This window comes from Crocuta crocuta, unplaced genomic scaffold (genome assembly GCF_008692635.1).
Source record: "Crocuta crocuta isolate KB4526 unplaced genomic scaffold, BGI_CrCroc_1.0 scaffold299, whole genome shotgun sequence".
In the NCBI taxonomy this organism is placed as follows: domain Eukaryota; kingdom Metazoa; phylum Chordata; class Mammalia; order Carnivora; family Hyaenidae; genus Crocuta; species Crocuta crocuta.
The window spans coordinates 6,861,011-6,884,688 of record NW_027532747.1 but is presented as its reverse complement, the minus strand read 5'-3'; the positions used below and the strand labels follow the sequence as shown (position 1 = coordinate 6,884,688).

Here is a 23,678-nt window from a genome sequence, read left to right as displayed (position 1 = left end):
GCATGAGCCGCTCAGCAGAGAACCAAGCCAAGTCCAGCCCTCCTTCTGGGAACCAAACGCCGGTGGTGAAGGGGCGCCAGAATGATTTAAGAGTTACCAGGTCACAAGAGGAAGGTCACCTTCCAGAGACGGCTTTAGATGAGGCTGGAAGGCCCCGTGAGCGTCAGGTGCAAGGCGTGCCCCGAGCCCCACCGCCCTCGGCCTGCCCCAGGCACCTCTGGTAGTCCTGGAGAGCGGCGACCACGCTGTCGGAGAGCGGCTGCAGGTCATGTGGGGAGACGATGAGCTCCTTCAGCTGGGTCTGCAGCCGGGTCACCCGGGGCTCCTCCGCCGCCAGGGCCGCCCGCGTCGCCTGCAGCACAGGGAAGAAACCCGAGGGGTGCGGAAGGTTGGGTAACGGGGCATGAGCGTGGCTGGTGGGAGTGGGCTAGCCTGGGAGAAAATTGTCACCGAGGGGGGCTCCTGGGTGGCTTAGTCGGTTAAGCGTCCGAGTGTCGCTTAGGTCATGATCTCACGGTTCGTGGGTTCGAGCCCCGCATCAGGCTCTGTGCTGACTGCCAGCTCAGAGCCTGGAGCCTATTTCAGAGTCTGTATCACCCTCTCTCTCTGACCCTCCCCTGCTCACGCTGTCTCTCTCTCTCTCCTAGAAATAAATAAAAAATATTAAAAAAAAAAAAAAACTGTCACCGAGGGCAGGGACTGGGGTCCCTGGGAGCCCGGCCCCTGCTCTCGCGCTTCCGGCTTCCTGCCTCAAACTCAGCATTTGTTCTTGCTGAGCTGGGTTTCCTCTTTATTACCACTGGCCTCCCCATGGTGGCCTGAGTAGCTGCAGCTAATAATACGAACAACTCGTGTCTAGGGAGCAGCAACTCTGTGCTGAGTGCTCTGGCTGTCCCATTCAGCAAGGTGAGGCAAAGACTCTAGAAGCATCCTCCACGCCCCACGTTCTACATGAGGAAACGTGTAGAGAGTTCTGAGAGTTCTCCGGTGGTTGCAGAGTAAGGAAACGGTGGACCCGACATGGGCGCTGGGCCCTCTGGCTCTTAGCCTGACTCTTGGGTACCAAAGGGAACAGTGATCTCAAGATGCTTTGTGAACCCAGTCAGTGTCATTAGCAGGCCGACAGGATCTGTCCCCTGAGCACTCCCAAACCACGGGACTGCATTCTGACACCAGACATGGGCCTTTCCGGCTGCCCTGGGAAGTGCGGAGTTTGACCCTGGCCTTGACTCTTGCTGGGTACGTTGCTCGCTAGGAGGCGAGACGGCGTAGCAGAAAGTGCTCTGGCTCTGGCATGACATGGGCTGTCCCGGAAACCCCCCTCGACTCCTTCTGAACTATGCGACCTTGGGCTGTTCCCTCATTGCTAAAATGGGGCCACCACCCCCCATCTTGATGAGACACTGGGTACAGAGCGGGAGCCTCGCCGAGCCCCTCCCCAGCTGCCCCACGTGCAACCTCGTGCTTTGGCCCAACTCCATCATTACCAGAGACCAGAGGCTGCCCCAGCCAGGCTCGGTGATGGATGGACCACATCGGACCAGTTTGGATCTGGGGAGCAAGCTCAGATAGAGCGATTGTAGGCAGCGGCCGGGGGTCAGAGGGGACACCCTATAGGCGGCAGAATGCGGAATCTGCCTGTACTGCCTCATTCACTCTCAAAAACATGCTTATCCATGTCCAATTATTAGGCAAACGTAATGAAATCAGTACAAGGTTTCCTAGAAGTTGAAGACACAATGGGTGTGTGTGAACTGGCACTTCCCAAACCATTCACGAAGAAGTTTCACACACGAGCGCCCAGGAAGGCTGGCCAGCCGACAGACAAGCAGGCACGTGGCCGAGGCAGGGCAGGGGTCTGCAGTGAGGAGCAGCATCACAGGCTGCCTCAAGAGAAAGGCCTGTCCAGACCACAGAGAGGTCAAGAGTCACTTTGGGGCTATAAGGTCCCGAAAACATCAAGGGACCAGGGCGGGACCATCTGGGAGCCGCAGGGGGAAGGCTGCTGTCCCCACGGTGCTGGTCGGGCTAAGCGCTGCCCTCTCTGGACGCAGCTGCCTGCCTTCTGGAAGCAGAGGGTCCCCTTCCAGCCCAGCCGTCCCATTTCTGCACCCATGATGGGGGCGTCTCTAATTTCTGGATCGCTGGGATGCCCAAGGCGGGTGCTCAGCGAGGCAGCTGTGATCAACTCTGGTCTAGCCACAGAACCGCTCTGACTTCAACCCCAGACGCTGAATGTCTCCCTGAAATGCATGAATGGGCCTGCCCTGGTCCGAGTAAGGAGGTCACAAATCCCTCCCGGCCCCCCACACTCTGTGTGGGGCTGTCAGCAGAGAGATCAGGAGATGGTCACAGCCCGACTGAGCTCCAGTGTCCTCGCTCCTGGTCCTTGACTGTCTTTATAAAGCCGGGAGTCTGAGCTAGCACAGCAGTTAGAAGCCCGTGATGTTGCGCCAGGCCATCTAGGGCTAAGTTCAAATCCCTGCCTCCACCCGTAGGGTGCATAACCACAGGCAAGTCTTGAACTCCTCAGTGCCTCAGTGTCCCCCTCTATAAAAGGGGATCACAGCAGTGCCCCCCGCATAAGGTCATGCAGCATTTAGCACATTGCATGCTGGGTAAGTACAATCCCCATTATGTCGGTTTAAAAGATAGACGTGTCCCTCACAGATGCTTTCTAAGTTGCGCTTTCAGCCGCGGTCTTCACACAACCCTCTTCTTTGAATTGTGCCTGTTGCTCAAAGGAGGGAAGAGTCCAAACTTCTTTCTGGTGCAAGACAGGATACTTGTACTCTACCTTTCCCTGTTCTGCTGGGCCACGGGCGCTCCCAGCCAGAGCAGGTGGGGCTGCCTGGCGGCCACGCACTTAGCCTCACCCCAGGGCACCCAGCCACTCCAAGGGCCGGGCTGGACCAGGCGAGGCGTGTCTGCCCCTGCACATCGTAAGTGCAAACAGCACCTGGGCGAATGCTCATTTAGGAACAAAAGTCTTTAGCCATACATTCCAAGCTTCTCTTTCATTGATTTCGGGGAATCATGGCTTGATCATCATTGAGGTGACACCGGACTCGGGTGGGGCAGAGAGCCTCGAGAGCCTCCGTAGGGATGCGGTCAGCTCCTGCCTCAGGAAAGGCTCCCTGAAACGAGCCGGGCACAGGCAAGGAGCTGTCGCGATGAAACAGCGCCAGGGCCTCCCAGGCTTTCCCTCCATAATTTGTACTTTGTGACCGTTATCTGTCATCTAGTGGCAAGAGCCGGTACTTTTTGAGCATCGACTTTGGCGGGTGCTGTGCTAAGTACTTTTTAAGTTTTCACGGGTTCATCCAGGTCCATACTGAACTGAGGTTAAAATACTTCTCCCAAGGCCACCCGGTTAGCAAGAAGAAAGAGCAGGCTCTGCACACAGGCAGAGTCTGACCCCAAAGTCCCGCCCTTCGCCACTGCAGAGGCCACCTCTCCCTGCGCCGAGGCGGACGGTCCTAAAGAGGAAGTGGTTCTCTTTGCGCTCAGTTGATCGCGGCAGGGGAATCTGGTCTCCTACGGGGCTCCATGAGCCCTAAAGAGTCTGTGCTTTGCTTCTACCCACACAAAAATATTTTTGCAAATGGGCAAACATTAGAAGGAAGAGAGAAAATAGAATAACAATGCAGAGTGGAGGCAGGATCTGGGGAGCTTTTCTTTTAAACATTTCCCCTGGTGGGACTGCTGTGGAGCTAACCTACCGAGCTGATAAGCAAAGATAGGAGGGAGGGAGATTGTTAACCCTGATTTTCAAAAACCTCTCTGTCCGTAAGTCAGACCTCCCGAGTGTGCACATGGGTGGGGGAAGGCGACTGTGCTCTAGTTGGACATTGTGTCTGGGTCAGAACCCACTCCACCCCCACAGGATGGGCACTGTTGGCTTGGTCTCCCTAGAGCTCTATTGTCTGTACACTAAGCACTTGCCCTCTCACCTAACTCTCCCTGCTCTGGGCTCAGGAAGTCCACCCCATGTGCCACACTGGGCCAGGGAATGGCAGACCCCTAGGCAAGCCACCGCTGGTCTTATTTACCCACAAATTCATCATGTGATCTTGGGGATGTTGGGGGGGAAGGGAAATCTCTCCAGGCCTCAGCTTCCTCATCTGGAAAATGGGTACAAACATCCAACTTGTGTACTCTAGCCAGGGAACTTAAAGCTCTAGAGGGACCAGAGTCTATGTGGTTAAAGCTTAGCATGACTCTCTCCCCATGCAGAGCAGAGCAGAGCAGCTCCAAGTCGTGATGCCCCAGAGCACACATGTCATCTGGGCCATCCCTGTCTTGGCCAAACCCCACTTACCGAGTAGAGTCTCCAGCGGGCCACCAGCTCATCCTCAGTCCCCGCTTTCGCTGCGGGCTCCAGACCGTCCTCGGCCAGCCGCTGAAGGTCCTTCCTGAACTCTGCCAGCTCAGCCTCCAGCTGCCGCCTCTGCTGCTCACAGGCTCCCATGGACTTAAGCAGGCCTTGCAGCCGCTCCTCCTCCTCCTCCCAGAGGGCTCGCAGCTTGTCCAGAACTTTCCGCATCTCCTCCAGTTCCTCGGTGATCTTCTCTGCACCCAGAGGAGAGGTGTTCTGGATGACCCCCACAGCCTCCTCCTCCAGCCTCCTCAAGGATTCCTCACCCCTGGGGAAATCGCTGGCGATCTCCTGAAGGGGACGGGGTGGGGGGGGAAGGGAGGGGTGGGTAATGGGGAAACATACAAGGGGGAAAAGACATGATGTGCTGCATTTCCAGAGCCCCTGGGAATGTCATGTTAAACGCAAACTCCTAGATGAGAGCCAGAGGTGCCTTTCCAAGGGGTGGACTGTCCGCCTTCACAGCACTGACTTAATAGCACAGGAGGGTGTAATTCCCTTCCCGCAACTTTTACAACCATTTGATTAAGTCAAGGAGAAAACCCAGGTTGAGTATTTCTGCCTTTAACCCTCTCTGATGTTTGTTGCTCTTCCTTTTTAACAACAACAGAGGCAGCCTCGGGCTTGGAGCCTTCAGCTGGCAGAAGTAAGGGGCCAAATAGAACCTAACGACCCCCTTGGGTTTCATTATATTTATTTGTCTGGTTATCTACTAATTACAAGCGAGAACTGGGTTTTCCATTAACGACGATGACCAAAATTTTCCCTTCATATAACAATTCATTAGTTTTTCATTTAAAACATTTATAGAGGCACTTTTTAATCTTTTTTATTTTGAAAGTGCCTTCAAAATATTTTACTTTTGTGTTGAAGTGTAATTGCTTCGAATAAATTACACAGATCTTAAGCATCACCATTCAAAGAGTTCTGAGAAATATGCACACCCACGTAGTCCATGTTGTTATCCAAATATAGGCATTTCTAAACATCCCAAAAGATTCTAGAACTCTACATATCTGAAATCACAGAATATATTATCTTTTGAAACTGGCTTCTTTCCAGTTTCAAAATCATGTTTTTTAGATTCGTCCATGCTGCTGTAGGTATTAGCACTTCATTCTTTTTTACTCTGAGTCATAGCCCTTTATATATAGATATAGACAGAGATAGAGACATGTGACCAATGTCTATATCTGTATCTATATCTATATCTATCTCCTGTTCCAAATATGTTAATCCAACACTCTGCTGACTAAAATCTGAGTTGTTTGCAGTTTAGGGCCATTACAAATAAGGTCCCGATGAATATTCTTACACTAGTCACATAGGATTGGGCAGGGGGGGGTTACTGTTCACTGGTCTTTAAAGAAGAATCAACTTACATACAAATATTAAGCGGTACAGGTGGTGTATATCTGTGGCAAAAATTATAAAGTAGTCCTTGAATTACTGAAGATAATCTAACACTCCCTTTACGGAGGAAGCCAGGAGCTCATTCAAGGTCACAGCAATTCAGGAAGGCCAGAGAGGACCAAGCCTGTCTCCACTGCAGACCTGATGTCTCCACCGCAGGGCTCCCCACCCACGGCACTGCTGACACCTGCTGTCGGATGGGTCCATTGTATCGGCTGCCCTGCACATCACAGGTGCGGACCAACCCATCTGGCCATTCATCCACCATGTGCCACTGGCATCTCCACCCCCAGGTGTAACAAGTAAAAAATGTCTCCAGACACTGCCAGATGTCCCCCATTTGAGACCCACTGGTCTAGACCACGCCGCCATGACCTTGGGTTTCCAAATACCCTGCCGGCTCGGAGATTTCCATAAAGCCGCCGAGGCCCCACACATACTGCACTACATTCCGTGCATCTCGCATGGGGTCTGTGTGCCGTGGATTTTGTATCCCCCGGGGCCCCCAGCACATCGCAGTAAACAAATGACCACACAGCAACCCATGGTTGAGCCTCTCCTCAGTGGATCCCTCTGGTAGAGACTCGGTCAAGTTCACCTGCAGCGTGCAGAGACGGCGCTCCGTGGTCAGCTTGCAGTCCCGCCCGAGGCAGCTGCCCACCTTCTCCACCACCGCCTTCAGCCACAGCTGGAACTCGTCCACGCATGCCTGGAAGTGCTCGTGCTCCCGGGTCACCTGCTCTAGCAGGTCCACTCTGTCCTGTGGGGGAAAGGGAGGGACAGTCACCATCCGTGAAGGTCCCCAGCCCAGGCTACCCTTGGCTTTCAAGACTTGGCATGTGTGTGTGTGGGGGGGNCGCCTTCTTCCATATGATTGACACATCCCATGTAGGGTTTGTGTGTGTGTGTGTGTGTGTGTTTGGGGGGGGTGTAGGGAGTGTGACATGCAATTAACCCCCTGTCCTTTTGCCGAAGATAAAGAATCCCAGAGCCTCCTCGATACCTTATCCGTAGTAACCCAGGAGACTCTGGGTCAGAGCATGTCCAATCTGGGCCCTGACAACTATACAGCTGGCTTTCTTTTCCTGCCGTGTCTGGGGAACGGGACTCAAGACAGTACTTAAGGGCGCCTGAGTGGCTCAGTTGGTTAAGCATCCAACTCGTGATATCGCTTCAGGTCATGATCTCACAGTTCATGAGTTCGAGCCCCCATCGGGCTCCGCACTGACAGCACAGAACCTGCTTGGGATTCTCTCTGTCTCTCAATCTCTCTCTCTCTCTCCCTCTCTCTGCTACTCCCCTTGCTTGCACACACACTCACTCTCAAAATAAATGAATAAACATTAAAGAAAAACGGTAGGAGCATTTAACAACTCCTGCTATACGCCATTGGTGGAGCACTCACCAAGGTGCCGGGAGCACTCCAGGGAGCTTGGGCACGTTCTCACCTCACTGAGCTCTCCCAACCACCCCATCTGGTGGCACCGTTATGACCGCAGTTTGACACATGGGGAAGCTGGGGCATGGGAGAGGTGCCTCAGGAAGCCCTGGCCCGAGGTCACCTGGGGGGGAAAGCACCAAATTCAAACCCAGAAGGCAAGACTGCGCCAACGGCGTTTGTGCAAAGCTGCCGGCATGGGCTGGAGTCACCTCAGTTTTCAGAAAGTCCTACTCTAGTCCTCATGACACAGGGGCAAGATGTGTCCTGAGCGTGGCTGTCATCTGAGAAATAAAGGTCCCTGCTATCAGACCTGGGTGCCCAGGGACTGTTTCTCAAACACGCCCCTGATCACAACACCATTTCTCTAAAGCCCTCCATGGCTCCCCACTACCCATAGGCCCAGATCCAAGTGCTGCAGCATGCTGGTCAAGGGCAGGACCCCACAACGTGGCTGCGGCCCTGCGGCCAACACTCTGGCTTGGAAGCCCACTGCCCATGACGTGAACGCTGGCCTGCTTCGTGTCCAAGTCTCTCTGTGCATGTGGTTAATAACCCACCTCACCAGAGTGCAATGGAATGAAATGAGTCAGAACTCACACCACCCCAGAACCGCGCTGGGCAGCTGGTAAGCACCTGCTCTCCCCTGGGCTCTCATCACACCCAACCCGGCAGGAGTGGGTACGTGAGCGCTTCTGCCCGGCAGCACTGACCTCCGGGCCCCACAGCCTCTGTGACTTGGCCCGCGGCCCCAGGCTCAACGAGCGGCCTTCCCCTTGTTCTGGGGCTCTCTTCTGGCACTGTCCATGCCTTCCATCCACTGAGAGTCCAGAGCTCCCAACCCACCACGCAGCCCCTTGCTGACTTCCTCCCCAGGCTCCGTGAATGAAAGCTTCCCAGACAGCAGGAAGAATCAACACTGAGTGTGGCCGGCAGCGGGAGGTTCCCAATGAGCGTCAAGAAGAGGAAACGCAAGGACCCCCATTTCCTACGCACCTGCCATGCGCCTGGAGCATGACAAGCACTACTTACACTTAATCGTCCCAGCGATGCCAAGCCCTCTCCTTCCACAGACATCCAAGCTGACGCTGGGGGCCACGTAGCTCTTGAAGAGCCTCTAGACAAGATGTAAACGGCAAGGGCCCAACTGCAAAGCCATTGCCCTAAGCCAGGGGTTGGCTGACCGTAGGAGGTAGATGTTTCCGACTTCGTGGTTTCTGTTGTAACCAGTTACGCGCTTCTTACTAATGGCTCTCAGGCTGACGCGGGCAAACATGCAGAATGGGCTCATGTCCCAATGAAACTGAAATCTGGACCCTGCAATGTGAAGTTCACCTCATTTTTACATGTCCTCGAAGATTCGGCTTTTTATTTTCCGCCACTTAAGCAGGCAAAAGCCATTCTTGGTTCACGAGCCATACGAAGCCAGGAGATGGGCTGGATTTGGCCTAGGGGCTGTCGTATGCTGGCCTCCGCTCTCAGCCAGGGAGCAGGCCATGTCTAGGAGGTCGCTGGCCCTCTGCTACACAACCCGGCCCAAAGTTCCCCAAAGGGAGGCGCAGACGGACACATGGATTCAGACAGCTTCGCTGCTATTCGTACATGGTCTTTCCCGCCAAACCTGAAAATACGAATTAATTCATCCCGACCTTTGCAACAACCATGACAGGGAGGAGAAAAGAACCCCCATTTTAGAGATGGGGAAACCAAGGCACGGGACCAAGTCCTTCCGTGCAGAGCCGGGAGCCTCCCACTTAGAGGAGTGTAAGCAGTGACAGCAAAGCACAGCGGGCGTCTGAATTCCAAACACGGAGACCAAGAGACAGAGGCCACTGCCACCACTGCTTCAGGATTCCTGTGCCACCCCCACCCCCTTCCTGCGGGACCGTCTGCATCCATCACAACCCTCCCAGAGCCTCCGCAGGAGAGCCTCGTTTATGAAACAAAGCGGGTCAGGAATAACAAGCAGAGAATAAATGCCAGGCCCCTGGTTGACGCTGATGGTGATGGATGTTGTCGCGAAGTGAAGTCTCCCCAGAACGCGCCGGCCGGCGGCTCCGCGTGTGAGCGATGAGGTGCTGGCGCTCGGGAAACCCAGAGTAAATAAGAGCCCCCGTGACAGTGAGCAGGCGCCCGGAGAGCAGCGTGGCCCAGCGGGCAGGCGTCCAGACGAGCCCCGTGCCAGGCATAGCGATCACAGAGCACAATTCAGCCACTGCCGGGCCGGCCGCGTCGCAGGATGACAGGGGTGACGGATGGGGGAGTCCTCAACCTTCGCCCGTCAGGCCAGACAATTAAACCCTCTGTGGCAGGCAGCGTTGTCAGGAACGTCAAAACCCCACCAATTAACAAGGGCGGCGCGGATTTATGTCTCTGCGAGCCTCAGCCAACGGGTTTGATTCATGGTCCAGATGCCAGACAGACCCGCCTCCTTTGAGAGCCGCCCAGGGGAGGCAGGGAGGAGGAGGAGGAGGAGGAGGAGGAGGCTGCTATGTGCCCGGCCTTTCAGAAAACGTAACTGGTGGATTAAAAACACTCATAATAAACAGGACCCCACTGGCCACCAGCCCGCTCTATTCTTGACTCTCAGTGTCGGGGGTTGGCAGCGGGCTACTGCTCACCGCCCGGGCTTGGCCAGCCGATCCAGTCCGAGGACCCCTCTGCAGGGGGTGGTCACGACGGCCACAGTCCAGGAGGCGGCCCCCACGGTGCTCCTGCGCTCCTGTTCCCCTCAACACCAGAGGCTTTGCCAGTTAACATATCGGAGGTCAAAAGTGGGTTCTCAGAAGTGAAAACGATGGCCTGTTAAGTAGCTTGAGGAACGTTGAAACGGGCTCTCATTGGTGAACGTCAAGGTATTAATACATATGATGTTTGCGACAGACTGAGCTGTGTCCCCCAAATTCATAAGGTTGAAGCCCTAACCCCCAACGTGATGGTATTTGGAGGTGGGGCCTTTGAGAGGTGATCAGGATCACGGGAGGTCTTGAGGGTGCGATCCCCCATCATGGGGTCAGAGTCCTTATAAGACTCTTCCCTCTCCTCTAGGGACTCCTCCCTCTCCTCCAGGGCCTCCTCTCTCCCCTCCAGGGGCTCCTCCCTCCTCCACGGGCTCCTCCCTCCCCTCCAGGGGCTCCTCCCTCTTCCAGGGACTCCTCCCTCCACTCTAGGGTCTTCTCCTTCCAGGGACTCTTCCCTCCCCTCCAGGGACTCCTCCTTCCTCCACGGGCTCCTCCCTCCCCTCTAGGGGCTCCTCCCTCCTCCATGGGCTCCTCCCTCCCCTCTAGGGACTCCTCCCTTTTCCAGGGACTCCTCCCTCCCCATCCAGGGGCTCCTCCCTCTTCCGGGGACTCCTCCCTCCCCTCCAGAGGCTCCTCCCACTCCTACAGGGGCTCCTCCCTCTTCCAGGGACTCCTCCCTCCCCTCCAGGGACTCCTCCCACTCCTACAGGGGCTCCTCCCTCTTCCAGGGACTCCTCCCTCCTCCAGGGACTCCTCCCTCCCCTCCAGGGGCTCCCCCCTCCTCCAGGGGCTCTGAACCGCCCACTCACTGCTGCCTTCCACTTTGTCAGTGTGACCCGCAGCAGCACTGGCCGGCCGGGCTCCCCCCCAACGGGCACAGGGCACAGGACCTGAGGCACCGCCGAGAGAAGACCCCGACCTTGAGAGTCGCCTAGAACTTCTGGTCTTTCGAGCGGGACAATGGCATCTGCCACTGAGATTTTTTTTTTTTTAAGTCTGCCAAAAGGGCCCAGTCCAGCCTTCTCTGTCTACCAGACAAGGAGGCTGAGAGGAGCAAATGAGGGCAAAGAGGCGAAGGGACTTGGAAAAGACCACCGTCGTCAGCAAGCGTGGTGGTGTTTCTGATTTTTGGATCCCGTGAGGGAAGGGTCCCCTGGAGGGACTGTGAGAACCTCTGAGGTGAGCATCTGCACACATGGGCCAGGACTGTGCTCACCCAGTGCTGCTGGCACGCCCCCTCCACACTGGCGTGCACACACACACACACACACACACACACAGGCCAAACTACTTTCCACTTCCTGTCCCCTGCATGCTGCGTGGAGGGCTCTCAGCTGATTGACAGGTGCACCTGCTTCCTGTGCAGTCACAGGAGGCCATGCACGGCACCTTCTCGGCCTGGGCCCCAGGGCCGGATGCGGAGAATGGCTGTTAAGCCCGCCCTTGCCACTCGGGACTTGGTGAGGGCCAACTGGCTACGTACATGAGAGCCAAACTCACACCCGCCTTCCTGTCCATTCTGGCCCCTGCACAACTGCCCCAGCACCTCACCCCCCACCTCCCTCTGCGGCCCCGGGAATCATGAGCCTCCAAGCTGAAGGGTGGCGCTCTCATTCAATAAACAGCTCTGAGCACCTGCCGTGTGTCAGGACCCATTGTTGTTGCTATTTGTTCTCACTGCTGTTGGGAGTGGAGTGTCCTTTATGTGGGGAAACCACGTGCCCGTTTTCAAAGAGCCCTCATGCACTCACTCGGCCCTCATCTGCTAGCAGGTAGGGTGAGCTGCCCTGAGGCCACACAGCTGGGAAGGAGGCAGAGCCAGCCTTGAACCCAGGTCTCTTCCCAAGCGTCCAGGGACCAGAGTCCTGTTCTTGCTAGTGCATTCCCAGATCTCTGTCCATTACAGGTCTGTTGCCCTTAAACTGTAATCACGAAGGACCCAGCAACGTGGCGGACTACAAAACCTGCACACCCTTCCGCGACAGACAGCCAAAATGGCTGCATAAAATTTAACAAGCGTTGTTTAAATGCAGACCCATGCACATACCAAGGTAAGAGACATCACGTGGATGACAAGCAAAAGATGTTACAGATTGCTAAGGTCACGTGTGTGCTTGAGGTTTTCCTGGGTTTGATGCTCAAGCTGGAGAAGGAAGTAAGACTTTGGGTCCAGAAGCAACTGAAAAAGGCAGAACTCTCAAGAGGCTGCCTCCCTGCCCCACCCCACCCCGACCGTCGAAGGGTGAACTGGAAAAATTTCCCCGTATGCACAACGCAAGAAAGAAGTTTGGGTTTCAGCGTGGGCTCTGGGATAAAAACCAAAACAAATCAAATGAAAGACTAATCACCTTTCAGAATGTGGAGCCAGGGGCCTCTCGCATAATTTTGGCTTGGGGTTCAAGTTGAGATGCAGGGATTCCCAAGTCAACAAGGCACTGATGTGAAAGCACAGGAATCATGAAGGTAAATCCCCAGGGGAGCCTCGATGAGGCAAACACCAGCCACTCGGGGAGTGTCCGGCCCCAGTCACAGGGGTCTCCAGATAAAGTCCTGCTCAGCATGAGCTCATAGCTCAAAACTACAAAGACCCTAAGGAAAGGGTCCACAGGGCAGAAGACCCCATAGATGGCAGCATCAGGCTCCGAAACCTCAGCTACTTGAACAATCTGATGGGCTTTATAAAATACGTACACTTGGAATGATTACAGATATAACCTGTACCTGGATTCACAGGGCAAAATTCACACGATGCAGAAAAGAACAGTGAATGTAATAAAAACCCAATTAGAATTCCTTCCAAAGATACTAATGATTGAACTTGACAACTCAATGGACTGGTTAAAAATCAAGGATATAATGAGGTGTGGGGATGGGGGACAAAGAACGGGCAGAAGGGTTAGGGGAAGAACAAGAGAGCAGCGGAGGAAGGGCGGGGAGAAGAGGGGAGGAGCCGGGCAAAGGCGAGCATCGCGGTCTTTCGGTCTGTCAGTCAGTCAGTGCACACGTATTAAGCACCGACACGTGTGCTAAGCACTGAGTGGCACTGGGTGTATGGATGATAGATAATAGGCTGACGGGTGCGTGAAGGAGGGGTGGTGGAGTAGATGAAAGGTGTGTGGTAGTTAGGGGGCGGGTGGGTGAGTGCAGGAAGTGTGGGGGACAGGTGGATAGTGAGCACGTGGTGACGGGGAGGCGGGGGATGGGTGGAGACAGTGAACACACACGGGGGAGTGGGTTGATGAGTAGGTGCGTGAGCATGTAGATGGACGGGTGGGTGAGCAAGTGGTTGTGAGGATGAATAAGAGGCTGGTTAGGCTGGTGGGAGAGAGCTGGGGTGGAGGCGTGGGCACAGAGAGATAGCTGGGCAGGTAAGTGGATGGGTGTGGCTGGATGGCAAAGAGCAGACGGGATAGTTTAGTGGGGGGCAGATGGTAAGTGGGAGGAGGGAAGGTAGATGGAGGTGGTGGCTGGGTGGTGAGTGGGTATTGGGTGCCTGCACAGTAAATGGTGAGTAGATGGAGGGAGAGGCATATGGGGAGCAAATGGGTGGCTGCATGGGTAGGGAGAGGTGGCTAATGGATGCACGGGTAGACAGAGGTGGCTAATGGATGCACGGGTAGACAGAGGCGGGAAATGGCTGCACAGTAGACAAAAGTGGATAACGGACACACTGGTAGACAGAAGTGGATAATGGCTGCACGGGTAGACAGAAGCAGATAATGGACGCACAGGTAGACAGAAGCAGATAATGGATGCACAGGTAGACAGAGGGGGACAATGGACGCACAGGCAGACAGAGGTGGATAATGGGTGCACAGGTGAAGACAGCCTACCACGCCTCACGCACCTGGGCTTTGGCCTTCACCACGCCGTACTCGGCCTTCATCCTCTTCTGGGCGTCTTCATCCACACTGGGGTCCCCGATCCTGTTGAACAGGGAGGCCGCCTCCTCCAGCAGCCGGTCCAGGAGCACAGCCTGGTTGCCCACGTTGTGCAGCAGGACCTGGGCGTGGCCCAGCTGCCACTGCTTCTCCTTCAGGCCCAGCTGCAGCTCCACGGGCAGCTCCAGCACCACCGTCACCTTCTGGAACCAGCGGTAGAACTCGTCTCGAGCCAGCAGGTACTCGCTCCAGTGCAGCCACACCCACTCGATGCGGCTGCGGACAGAGGGCACGGGGTGTGAGCCGCCCGGGCAGCCCGGCCGCCGCCCCCTCCCCACTACTGGGGGGCGGGGGGGAGGTGGGAAGGAGTGCAATGAAATGACACTGTCCCGGGGCCTCACAGTCACCTGGGCAGCTTGGGGACCCTCCAGGCCCTGGGCCCCACCTCAGAAGTGGGAGTGTGTCTAGTAATGGGCACAGTGCACAGGTGTCCGGGGCTTGTCGCTGCTCAGTGGGGCAGAAGGCTGGGGACCCGTGTGTGGGCTCCCAAGGTGCCATGAGCTGGCTGCATACCCCTACCCCCTCACCCGCCTCAGTTTCCCCATCTGTAACATGGAGATGGCCCCGTCTCTCCAGCCAACGTCAAACGACTTCGCAATTCCAAGTGAATGGGTTTGAAAGGCAGAAAGCACAGCGCAAAGTCATCCCGGCCACTCAGCCCTAAAGAAGGAGGGGGGACCGGCCGCTTCTGGTCACTGAGGGCCTACTGTGCCTGGCTCGTGACATTTGCTGTCCTCTCCTGTCTTCCCGACCGCCTTCAAGGAACACTTGATTATACCCATCATCCAGATGAGGAGCCTGGGGCTCAGAGAGGTCAAGTGACCCTCCCAAGACCACATGCAAGCAGGCAGCAGAGCCAGAGGCAGTCTCAGGCCCGCCTCAGCCCCCTCCCTCCCTGCCCCTCAGGTACGGGCACAGAATCTGGGCTAAGTGGCTGACCAGGCACCGGGGCCGCCCGGCCACCCTGCTGGAGGATGCACACACGGCAAGTCTACTAAGAATGCGTTGTGGGCAAAACATGATGGGCTCCCACTGCCCGTTATCGTCATTAAGCTTGATTGTAATTAGAAAGAGGCAGGCAGGGCTGGCCCCAATCCCAGGAGGACATCCTGTCCTCAGCAATTCCAGGACTGGAGAAATGTCCCTTTGGGTAGAGGCCCGAGGACAGTGCGGTGGTGGACGAGGAGGGTCCACAGCAAAGGCGTCGGGGGGGGGGCCGCCCTACCTGTGACAGTGGGTCATGTAAGTGACCGTCTCCTCCCACTGGGCTTTGATGTCCCTCAGCTGGGCCAGGATCTCGGGCTTCTGGTCGTCACGGCAACACGCCAGGAGGACTTCGGCCGCCCGCAGCACGAGGTCCACCTTCACGCGCCCCTCCGGCTCCAGCTGGCATATTTTCTGCCGGGGACACAAAAGCCGGTTTCCAGGGGTGAGACAAGGCAGAGCGTTGGCCAGACGGTGGCATGATGGAGAGAGCCAGGACTTTGAGGCCAGAGGGGCTGGGGTTCAAATGGCGGCTCTTACCTCCTCCTGTGACCGGGGGCAGCCAGCTAAAGGCCCTGAGTTTGGAAGCAAGGAACTGGGGAGATTCGCACAGAACCGTGGAGCCGCCTGATGGTATAAGGCCCCTCCCTTTCCCACCGGGCCGCTTCCGGCTGTGTGAGCTCACACACATTTGTCTCTCCGAGCTCAGTTTTCTCCTTTGTAAAATGGGGTCACTCATAGTACCGAGCTCCCCGACTCTTTTCAGTATTAAATGAGAAAATGCAAGGTAGGGGCGCCCGGGTGGCTCAGTCGGTCAAGCATCCGACTTCGGCTTAGGTCATGATCTCTCGGTTTGTGAGTTCAAGTCCCGCGTCAGGCTCTGAGCCGACAGCTCAGAGCCTGGAGCCTGCTTCGGATTTTGTGTCTCCCTCTCTCTCTCTCTGCTCCTCCCCTGCTTGTGCTTTCTTGTTCTCTCTCAATAATAAATAAATAAACTTAAGGAAATAAAAATAAATAAATATAAAATGCAAGGTGCATGTCACGCTGTGTGGGGCTGTGAGAATCTGCCTCTCAGATCTACTGCAGGGAGTGGGCTTACCCAGAGCCCCGACCGAGGCTCCAGAATTCTGTCTGAATGTGCAGTTCGCACCAAGGCCTTGCTCCCTCAGCTGCTCCTACCAGTGACCAAGCAGGAAGGTGAAGGCAGGCCTGTCCCCCGAGGGATCGGGCTCCTCTGACAGGTGACAGGTCCAGGAAACCCCAGGGCCTTGCCAGCCTCCCTTAGAGTTACACCGTGGCCCCAGACTCTCCCTGGATCTCCTGGATTGGGGGTCGGACCCACATCCAACCAACCTCACCCCTCCCAGTCTCCCAACCTGTTCTCTCACGGATGTTTCCCTAAAGAACATCTCTCGCGTTGAATCTCATCTTGGCCTTGGCCTCTGGGAAGACCAAGGCGAATATACAATGTCTGGCAAGTAGTGTGTTTCTGATTAACATCGGCTCTTGTCCTTATTAACTGCCATGACTTAGTTCTTTGGCAACTCAGGCGTCTCCGTAGTAAAAGTCCAATTGGATTCCAATTTCAGAGCCATTCCCTCCCACCTGCTTGACCTTTGTCACAGTACTTAGATTCTCGAGGGCTATGAAACGGGAGCAGGGGAGCAGACGGCAGTTACACCACCCAGGGTTGCAGTAACATTCCGTGCTGCAGGGAGGGCCCTGGGCACGCCGCCTGGCCCATGTTCCATTCTCAGCCACCAACTGTTCACTGTTAGTACTATCTTTACACACCTTTGAGCCCTCTTTACTGACAGCACATCTGCCTGAAGTTCAAGCTGTATTCCCCAGCCTGTCTCCCTGGGGGACTTCTCAGAATGAAGTCCCAGCCGGCTGGCCGTCTCTGACCCTTCTCTGTGGATGCTGCAGGGGCGGGGGAGTGGGGAGCCAAATGCTGCTTCATCGAGAGCTGCGTGATGCCAGGCAGGTGGCTTGATCACTCCGGGCCTCCCTTTCTTCTCCGGGATTGTGATAACAACAGCCACTTCGTCTACCCCGTAGGGTCCTAACGTTAATTTTTAAAAATACAGTTACTTAAAATATCGATGTGTTAGTATACTTCGTAAATGGTGGATGTACGATGTAGACCCTTTTCTGACCCGTGCAGATGGGCAGTGGTGTCAATCCTTTTTACTGCTTCATGTGAGACTGGTTACCAAAGATGGTGACGATGCTGGTGCCGAGGGACTTCCCCTCCTACCTGTGTTACCAGAGAGTGAAATTAAACAAGCTCCTTCCACAGGCTCTCTGCGGTCTGTGAGTGTGTGTCGAGGGCGGGGCGGGCGGCAGGTGAGATACCCCAAGAAGGGGAAAGGCATTGTGTTTGTTGTTTGAGCCCAGCCAGGCGGAGGGATACAGTGGGACCCCAGAAGGTCATGACCGAGACCCCAAGTCCCACTCAGCAGCAAGCAGCCATGAAGAAGACTAAGGTATTAGAGTGATTAGTGTGGACCAACAATCCAAGGGCCACTGCGGAACGTTCTGGGCTGAGCAAGAGATTACCCACCCCCTGCACGGAACATTTCACCCCACTCAGGAGCAGGAGCCCCACGGGGTGGCTCAGGAGGAATTTCTTACCATCCCGTGAGATTCAGTTTAAGGACCTGATCTTCTGACACCCAGCGCTGAGGGGCGGGCGGTGGGCCCACCCCTCCCCCCAGGCTAGCCAGTCACAGTGATCGCAGCTGACAGACAAGGGCCCTGGGAGCCCACCGAACCCCTGGGCTCCGTGGGGCTGGTCCCTGCAGCCATCAGAGGCCTCCTTCTACCCGCTGTCTGTCCAAAGGAGGCTCAGTCAGAATCCAGAAACTAGGGAGCCCACGGCCTCGGGGAAGAAGCTGAATGCCTCTCTCTGCCGCACCCAGAGGGAACCGCCAGGCCTGGAAAGTCCCCATGAGGACAATGGCCCCTCTCCCAAAGCCTCGTTTCCTGACTATGTGACCTCCTCTAGGCCTCTGGACCTTTGCTGTCCCGACTCTTGCTCAGAGAGCGGCTGGCCGGACTGGGGACACACGGCAGATGGCCAACTCCACTGCCCTTCCCTCCCAGAGAGAGGAGAGGCGGCCAGTCCCAGAGGCGGGATGGCAAGAAGCCCCCAGCTTCTGGCCCCCAGCAGAAGCATCTGCCCCCAGACCAAAATATCAACCAACAGGGTGTTTGCTGGGGGCCGGGGGCCAGAGGCTATGGCTAAGCCGGTGAGTCCGGCTTTGAAGAAGTCGTTTCCACCTTTCTTCACTGCTGTCATGATTATGCTCTTCGGCCACTGTGAGGGTCCTTTAGAGCCGATCACCAGCAGGACCCAGGAGAGCTTGGCAGGAAGGACTAGCCGCCTGGGAAGGAGTACAAAATGATTCTCATGGGAAAGAGCCAATGAGAGCCACAGTCAGGTGGGGGTTGGGTGGAGGGATCGGGGAGAGAAGAGATACATCAGGAAAGCTGGGGGAATGGGTTAGTCAGGGGTCTCCATCTATGCAGCCAAGACCAGGTAAGTACTACTGTGCTGGGTACTTTGCTCAGTACGATGCTGGGTACTATGTGCAGTACTGTACTGAGTCCTGAGTTGGGCACTGTGCTGGGGACTATGCTTGGTACTGGGTGGGGTGCTAAGATGAGCACTGCACTGGGTACTATGTGCAGTACTGTGCTGGGTCCTGAGTTGGGCACTGTGCTGAGTACTATGCTTGGTACCGAGTGGGGTGCTAAGTTGGGCTGGGTCCTATGCTAGGTACTACACTGGGTGCTATTCTTGGTACTATCCTGGGCACTGTGCTGGGTCCTATGCTGGGTACAATGCTAGGTACTATACTGGGTGCTATTCTTGGTACTATGCTAGTACTGTGTTGGGCACTGAGGTCCAGGAGGAACAAATATAGCCCATGCGTGCAGGCCGTGGTGGGGTCGCAGAGAAAAGCACGCATGACTATAACAGCCACAGACACCACAGAGTAATTACCGGAGCACCAACGAGGCACACGGGGAAACCCAAGGAGGCTTGCGAGTAGGTGGGGTTGGCACCGAGGCTCAGCGACGTGCACACAATCGAGATGGGGCTTGAGCAAAGGCAGGGAAGCGCACTGTGTCTGGAGGCCAAGTCCAAGGAAATGGAGCCTGTCTCTGGCCACAGAGGGGCCCGGAGGCCGGTTAGGAAGCAGCCTGGCTAAGGCCGGGCCCCGAGCGCAGGGCTGCGAGGCTGGAAACCACAGGGCCAGGGGACAAGCGCTGGGACCTGGGGTCCCCGCTCCCGGAGGCTCGGGCGTGGGCAGGAGGGTGGGCGTGCACGTATCCCCACAGGGAAACCACGAGAAACAACCTCATCCATCGGGCCGGCTCCACCAGGGTGCCTGAGCCTTGCCAAGCGCACCTCTAAGTCATTCGCCTCATTCTGTCCCTCCTGCAAGGTGGTAACTAGCACCCCCACCCCCACCCAACAAGCAGAAGCCCCAGATGCTCCAGAGACTCTCCCAAGGCGCCGCAGCCATGGTGGGGACTGAACCCCGGGAGCCACCCTCCCCCCGTCTCCCTTCACAGAAGGCTCCACCACCATGAGGGTCCCCGAGCCGCCAGCGGCCCCTCGGTACCCAAGGTGGAGAGGGCTGTGCTCCCACTCTGTAGCCAGGAAAGGAGGTCACAGGAGGGCACGGGACTCGCTCTGGCCACGTAGCCATGCAGCATCCGAGCCGGACTGGGACTCACATCCTGGCCACTCTGGCGAAGAGTCACCCTGGACGCACATCGCTGAGCTGGTGGGGGGGGCCCCCAGGGGAGACCCCGCCCCCGAGGTGAGGCCCCCACGGCCCGCGGACGTGAAGGTGGAAAAGTCACCAGCTGCTCCCTTCACCAGATGGCAGGAGTGAAATGTTTTCTTTCTTATTGCAAAACGGGTTTTGAAATGTCAAAGCCCAGAAAGTAGCAAGGCTGAGCCCCGTGGGAGAGCCAGAGATGGAGCCCCCGCACGTGACCCCTCCACCTAGGCTCCGAGTCCAGTCCCTGGGGGCTCCGCCTGGGGGAGGGGGGCGTGCTCCCCTCCAGTTTCCACCCTGGCCTGGCCAAGGGCTGTTCCTAAGGACCGCTCTTGCCCCGGCTTAAGCCTGACCCACCGCCGGAGGGTAACTTCCTGCCAGTATAAGGCTGCAAGGTGCAAAGGGATTAGTACCCTGAACCAGCAAGCACACAGACACGGCTGTGGTGTTTCAGGAGCTGGGACCAGGGCTTGGGGGCGGCGGGAGTGTTTCATTTCACAAGCGCACACACACACACACACGTAAACTAAAGGGCATCCCAAGTAGAGGCAACAGCAGCACAGGACAGAGACCCGCGGACAGGAAATCTAGGCGGTCTGCCAGCAGGAGGGGGGGTGTGCTCGGTACGTGGGTGGGTGGGGCAGCTGAGGCTGGAAGACAGGGTGGTGTAGATAGTGGCAGACTTGGATGCCAGGTAAAATTTGGTTTCAGTTTGGTGGGCAACAGGGAGCCATGGAAGGTTTTAGAGGAGGGGAACAACATCAGTAACATCATGAGGTCCTGGTGCAACCTGGATTATGTGTCTCGTCCCGTCCCCCCTTACGCCATGAGCCCCAGAGTAAGGTGCACCCCTCGCCGTCTCCACTGCCCCAGGTTCCTGCACGGGGATGGCCAGAGATGCTCTGGACTTGGCCCTGGGTTCAAGTCCCAACGATATCAGTTCCTAGCGTCTAGGAATCACATTTTATTCTTGAAAAGCGGGGCTAATAAAACCACCACAGGGCTTTTGTGAGATTCAACCTGAAAGCCGATAGTGCAGCCCTGAGCACGTGATGGGTGTTGAATGAATGTCGGGTCCCCTCTGTCTGATCTGTGAGGACCAATCATTTGATAAATGCCTACTGGTGACAGTAACAATGCTGATGATGACCAAGGCCAACTCCTCTCCTTTAACCCCTGACCTTCCTTCCAAGTCTCCAATCCGCCATCCCCGTCGCAGCAAAGGCATCCAAGCTCCCTGGCTCAGTGTTCTAGGCTGTCGCCTCTGGCCCCTGACCGCCTCTCCTGGCCCTGTCCCCTGCTCCCGCATGATGACTGGTGCTACCCCAACCCCAGCCTTGCTGGGGCTCCGAGCACGTGCCTCGGGCCATGCCCACCTGCTCGGTCTCTCCTCTGCTGCTCCCTCCGCCGGGAGCCCCCTCCTCCCCACCCTCACCCCTGCAGCCCCCAACCTGGCCACCTCGTCTGTATTTGAGCTTCAGCAATAAAGTCACTTGTCCCCAGAGGCCTGACAGCCCAGGCTGCCTCAAAGCATCCTGGGTTCTCTGTTCACTCCACCGTCCAATTGGGAAGCCTCCGACCATATGACTTAAAAGTGGTCCCCCCCCTTTTCTGCCATAATGGTCACTTGGTGGGGGCCCCTGACCAGCTCCATCAAGCACTTGTCCTTGGTTGTCACAGAAGGACAAGTGGCCCAGGATGGTGAGAGCTCAGGTGGCGCCACACCAGGGATAGGCAGCCTTCCGTGCTGGGGGATGCAGGCCCCTCCATGCCTACCTCGCAGAGCGGAACAGGACGCCTACTTAAGGTGTGTGGGCAGGGGCCGTGTCAGGAGCATCCCAAGGGCAGGGACCAGGGACAGTCCCCTGGGGGTCCGGAGGCCAGGGTCCGAGGCCTGACACGGGGGAGGCCGGTAGAAAACAGGACTCAAAGTAGAGGGTCTCTGGCCCACCAGAGTCAGGCCACTCAAGGACCGAGAAGGACCACTTTAGATAATTAATGTCACCCCCTTCGAGAAGAGAAGTAAACGGGCTCAGCAGGGTCAAGTGACTTGCAGGGACTCACACAGCCAGCAAGAAGCAGAGCTGGGATTTGAACCCAAGACGTCCAGACTCCAAAACCTGTCCTCTCTCAAGTCCAGGGAGCTGTTCTATTAAATGGAACGTGCGGTTCTCAGCCTGCCGGGTACGGCTTTACTGTGTCATCTGAGAAGCACATGACGCTGTAGGGAAGCAGAAAACTCATCTGACAAGCAATCAGAAGACTCAAATTCCAGGGTGGAATGTCCCGCCCAGAGACCTTTTCAACTTGGACAAGTCACATGACCTCTCTAAGACTCAGTTTCCATGTTAATAAGATGCGCACAAAGGCTCACCCTTCACAGCGTGGTCGTGAGCCTTAAAATATCGGCCCTAAAGACATGGTATACATTTTCTTGATTTTTGACCATCCATTTCCAAAAAGAGCATTAGGTGGGGCACCTGGGTGGCTCAGTTGGTTAAGCGTCCGACTTCGGCTCAGGTCATGATCTCACGGTTCGTGGGTTTGAGCCCCACATCGGACTCTGTGCTGACAGCTCAGAGCCCGGAGCCTGTTTCAGATCCTGTGTCTCCCTCTCTCTCTGACCCTCCCCTGCTCACGCTGTCTCTCTCTCTCTCTCAGAAATAAATAAAACATAAAAAAAAAAAAAATTCAAAAAGAGCATTAGGTATTTTCAATAAGATGCACAAAATCAGAAAGGCAGCACACCCGAGGAAGCACGCAGGGCGCTGGGTATGGGGCCAGCCCCACGTCTAGCCCGGTCAGGAGGTCAATCTGTGTAGGAGACAGTAGTCCCTCCCTTAAGAGAGACCCTTGTTAGCTGACAAATCAGAACTGTGGACTATCCCAACAGGTGTGACCTGAAAGATGCGTAAGTCATGGCTCTGCTGACCCGAGGCCCAGAGAGGGATAGGGACTTGGCCAAGGTCACACAGCACTTTTGCATCAGCATGGAGACATTAGCCCAGGCTCCAGCCCCTGAGACCCTGGCCCCCTGGCCCAGAGCAGGTGCCCTCAGATGGGGGCACCATAATGCCGGACCAGGCACCGGACACCAGCGTTGCCGGTAGGCGCAGCACCATACGCCCTGAGCCCTGCCTTGTGCTAGACAGGGAGCAAGGCCAGACCCTGGCCCTGGAGAAGCTGATGGGTCACTTCTCACTGGGCAGAGTCCCTTCTCCACCCTCCTGAAGGCCGATCTGGGCCCACCCAGACCTGACAGTGACCTTCAACATGGGGAACCAGGGAAGTAACAGGAAGGACTGGGTGGGGGACCCACCCGGCTGCAAAGCGCCTCTGCCAGGACAGGACAACCAGAAAGCCCCTCCGGCCCCTTTCTACGAAAGTGTGGTCCCAGGACCAGCAGCAGCACGTCCCCTGGAGCGTGTTAGAAACGCCAGAGCTGGGGTCCACCCTGACCCCTGGATCAGAGTCTGCACCCAACTCCCCAAGAAATTCAAACACATCCAAGTTGGAGAAGCCCTGGTCTAGTCTCAGGCCTGAGAGGGAGGCACACGGAGGCCTCGGGGCTACGGAAGCGGTGGCCGCTGCATACCTCGGTCTCCCGTAGCCTGGCCTCCAGGGCCGAGCGGGGCCCCTGGGTGTTGTCGTTGACCTGCAGCCGCTCGTGCACGGCCTTCATCCAGTCCCGGGCGTCCTCCACGCTCCTGTTGAAGTCCTCCTGGGGCGGCTGAGTCATGGCACCTGTAGGGGCTTAAGGGAGGGACACGTGAGATAGGCAGGCGAGAGAACAGGGCGGCGATGGTGGGGGGCGGGGGAGGGGGCGTAACGCTGGGGACAGGCCCACACAGCGCCAGTGTCCCTGCCGGCACGTCCACCCGGCCGCACAGCCGGGGGTGACCGTGGCTGTCAAAGTAGCGTCTGGCAGGGAGAAAGACCGGGCTCTGCTGTGGCCGAGAAGGGAGAGCAGGTGCGGGGCGCTGG

The 23,678-nt window shown here is 56.6% G+C and overlaps 1 protein-coding gene across 3 annotated transcripts in view; it reads right to left on the bottom strand.

The window, feature by feature from the left end:
• Positions 1-23,451, bottom strand: part of SYNE3 (spectrin repeat containing nuclear envelope family member 3) — a 56,821-nt gene extending 33,370 nt beyond the window's left edge. The window contains exons 1-6 of one of the 3 annotated variants that reach the window (XM_077780926.1): positions 23,290-23,451; positions 15,137-15,309; positions 13,818-14,127; positions 6,390-6,551; positions 4,322-4,669; positions 216-352 (exon numbers count right to left, since the gene is read on the bottom strand). In XM_077780926.1, coding sequence (XP_077637052.1) covers positions 216-352; positions 4,322-4,669; positions 6,390-6,551; positions 13,818-14,127; positions 15,137-15,309; positions 23,290-23,433 — 1,274 coding nt within the window. In that variant the 5' untranslated portion in view covers positions 23,434-23,451. Of the gene's footprint in view, positions 1-215; positions 353-4,321; positions 4,670-6,389; positions 6,552-8,261; positions 8,359-13,817; positions 14,128-15,136; positions 15,310-23,289 lie in introns of those variants that run through there. The other 2 variants (XM_077780925.1, XM_077780927.1) reach the window with 2 other exon arrangements.
• Positions 23,452-23,678: the final 227 nt, after the last annotated feature.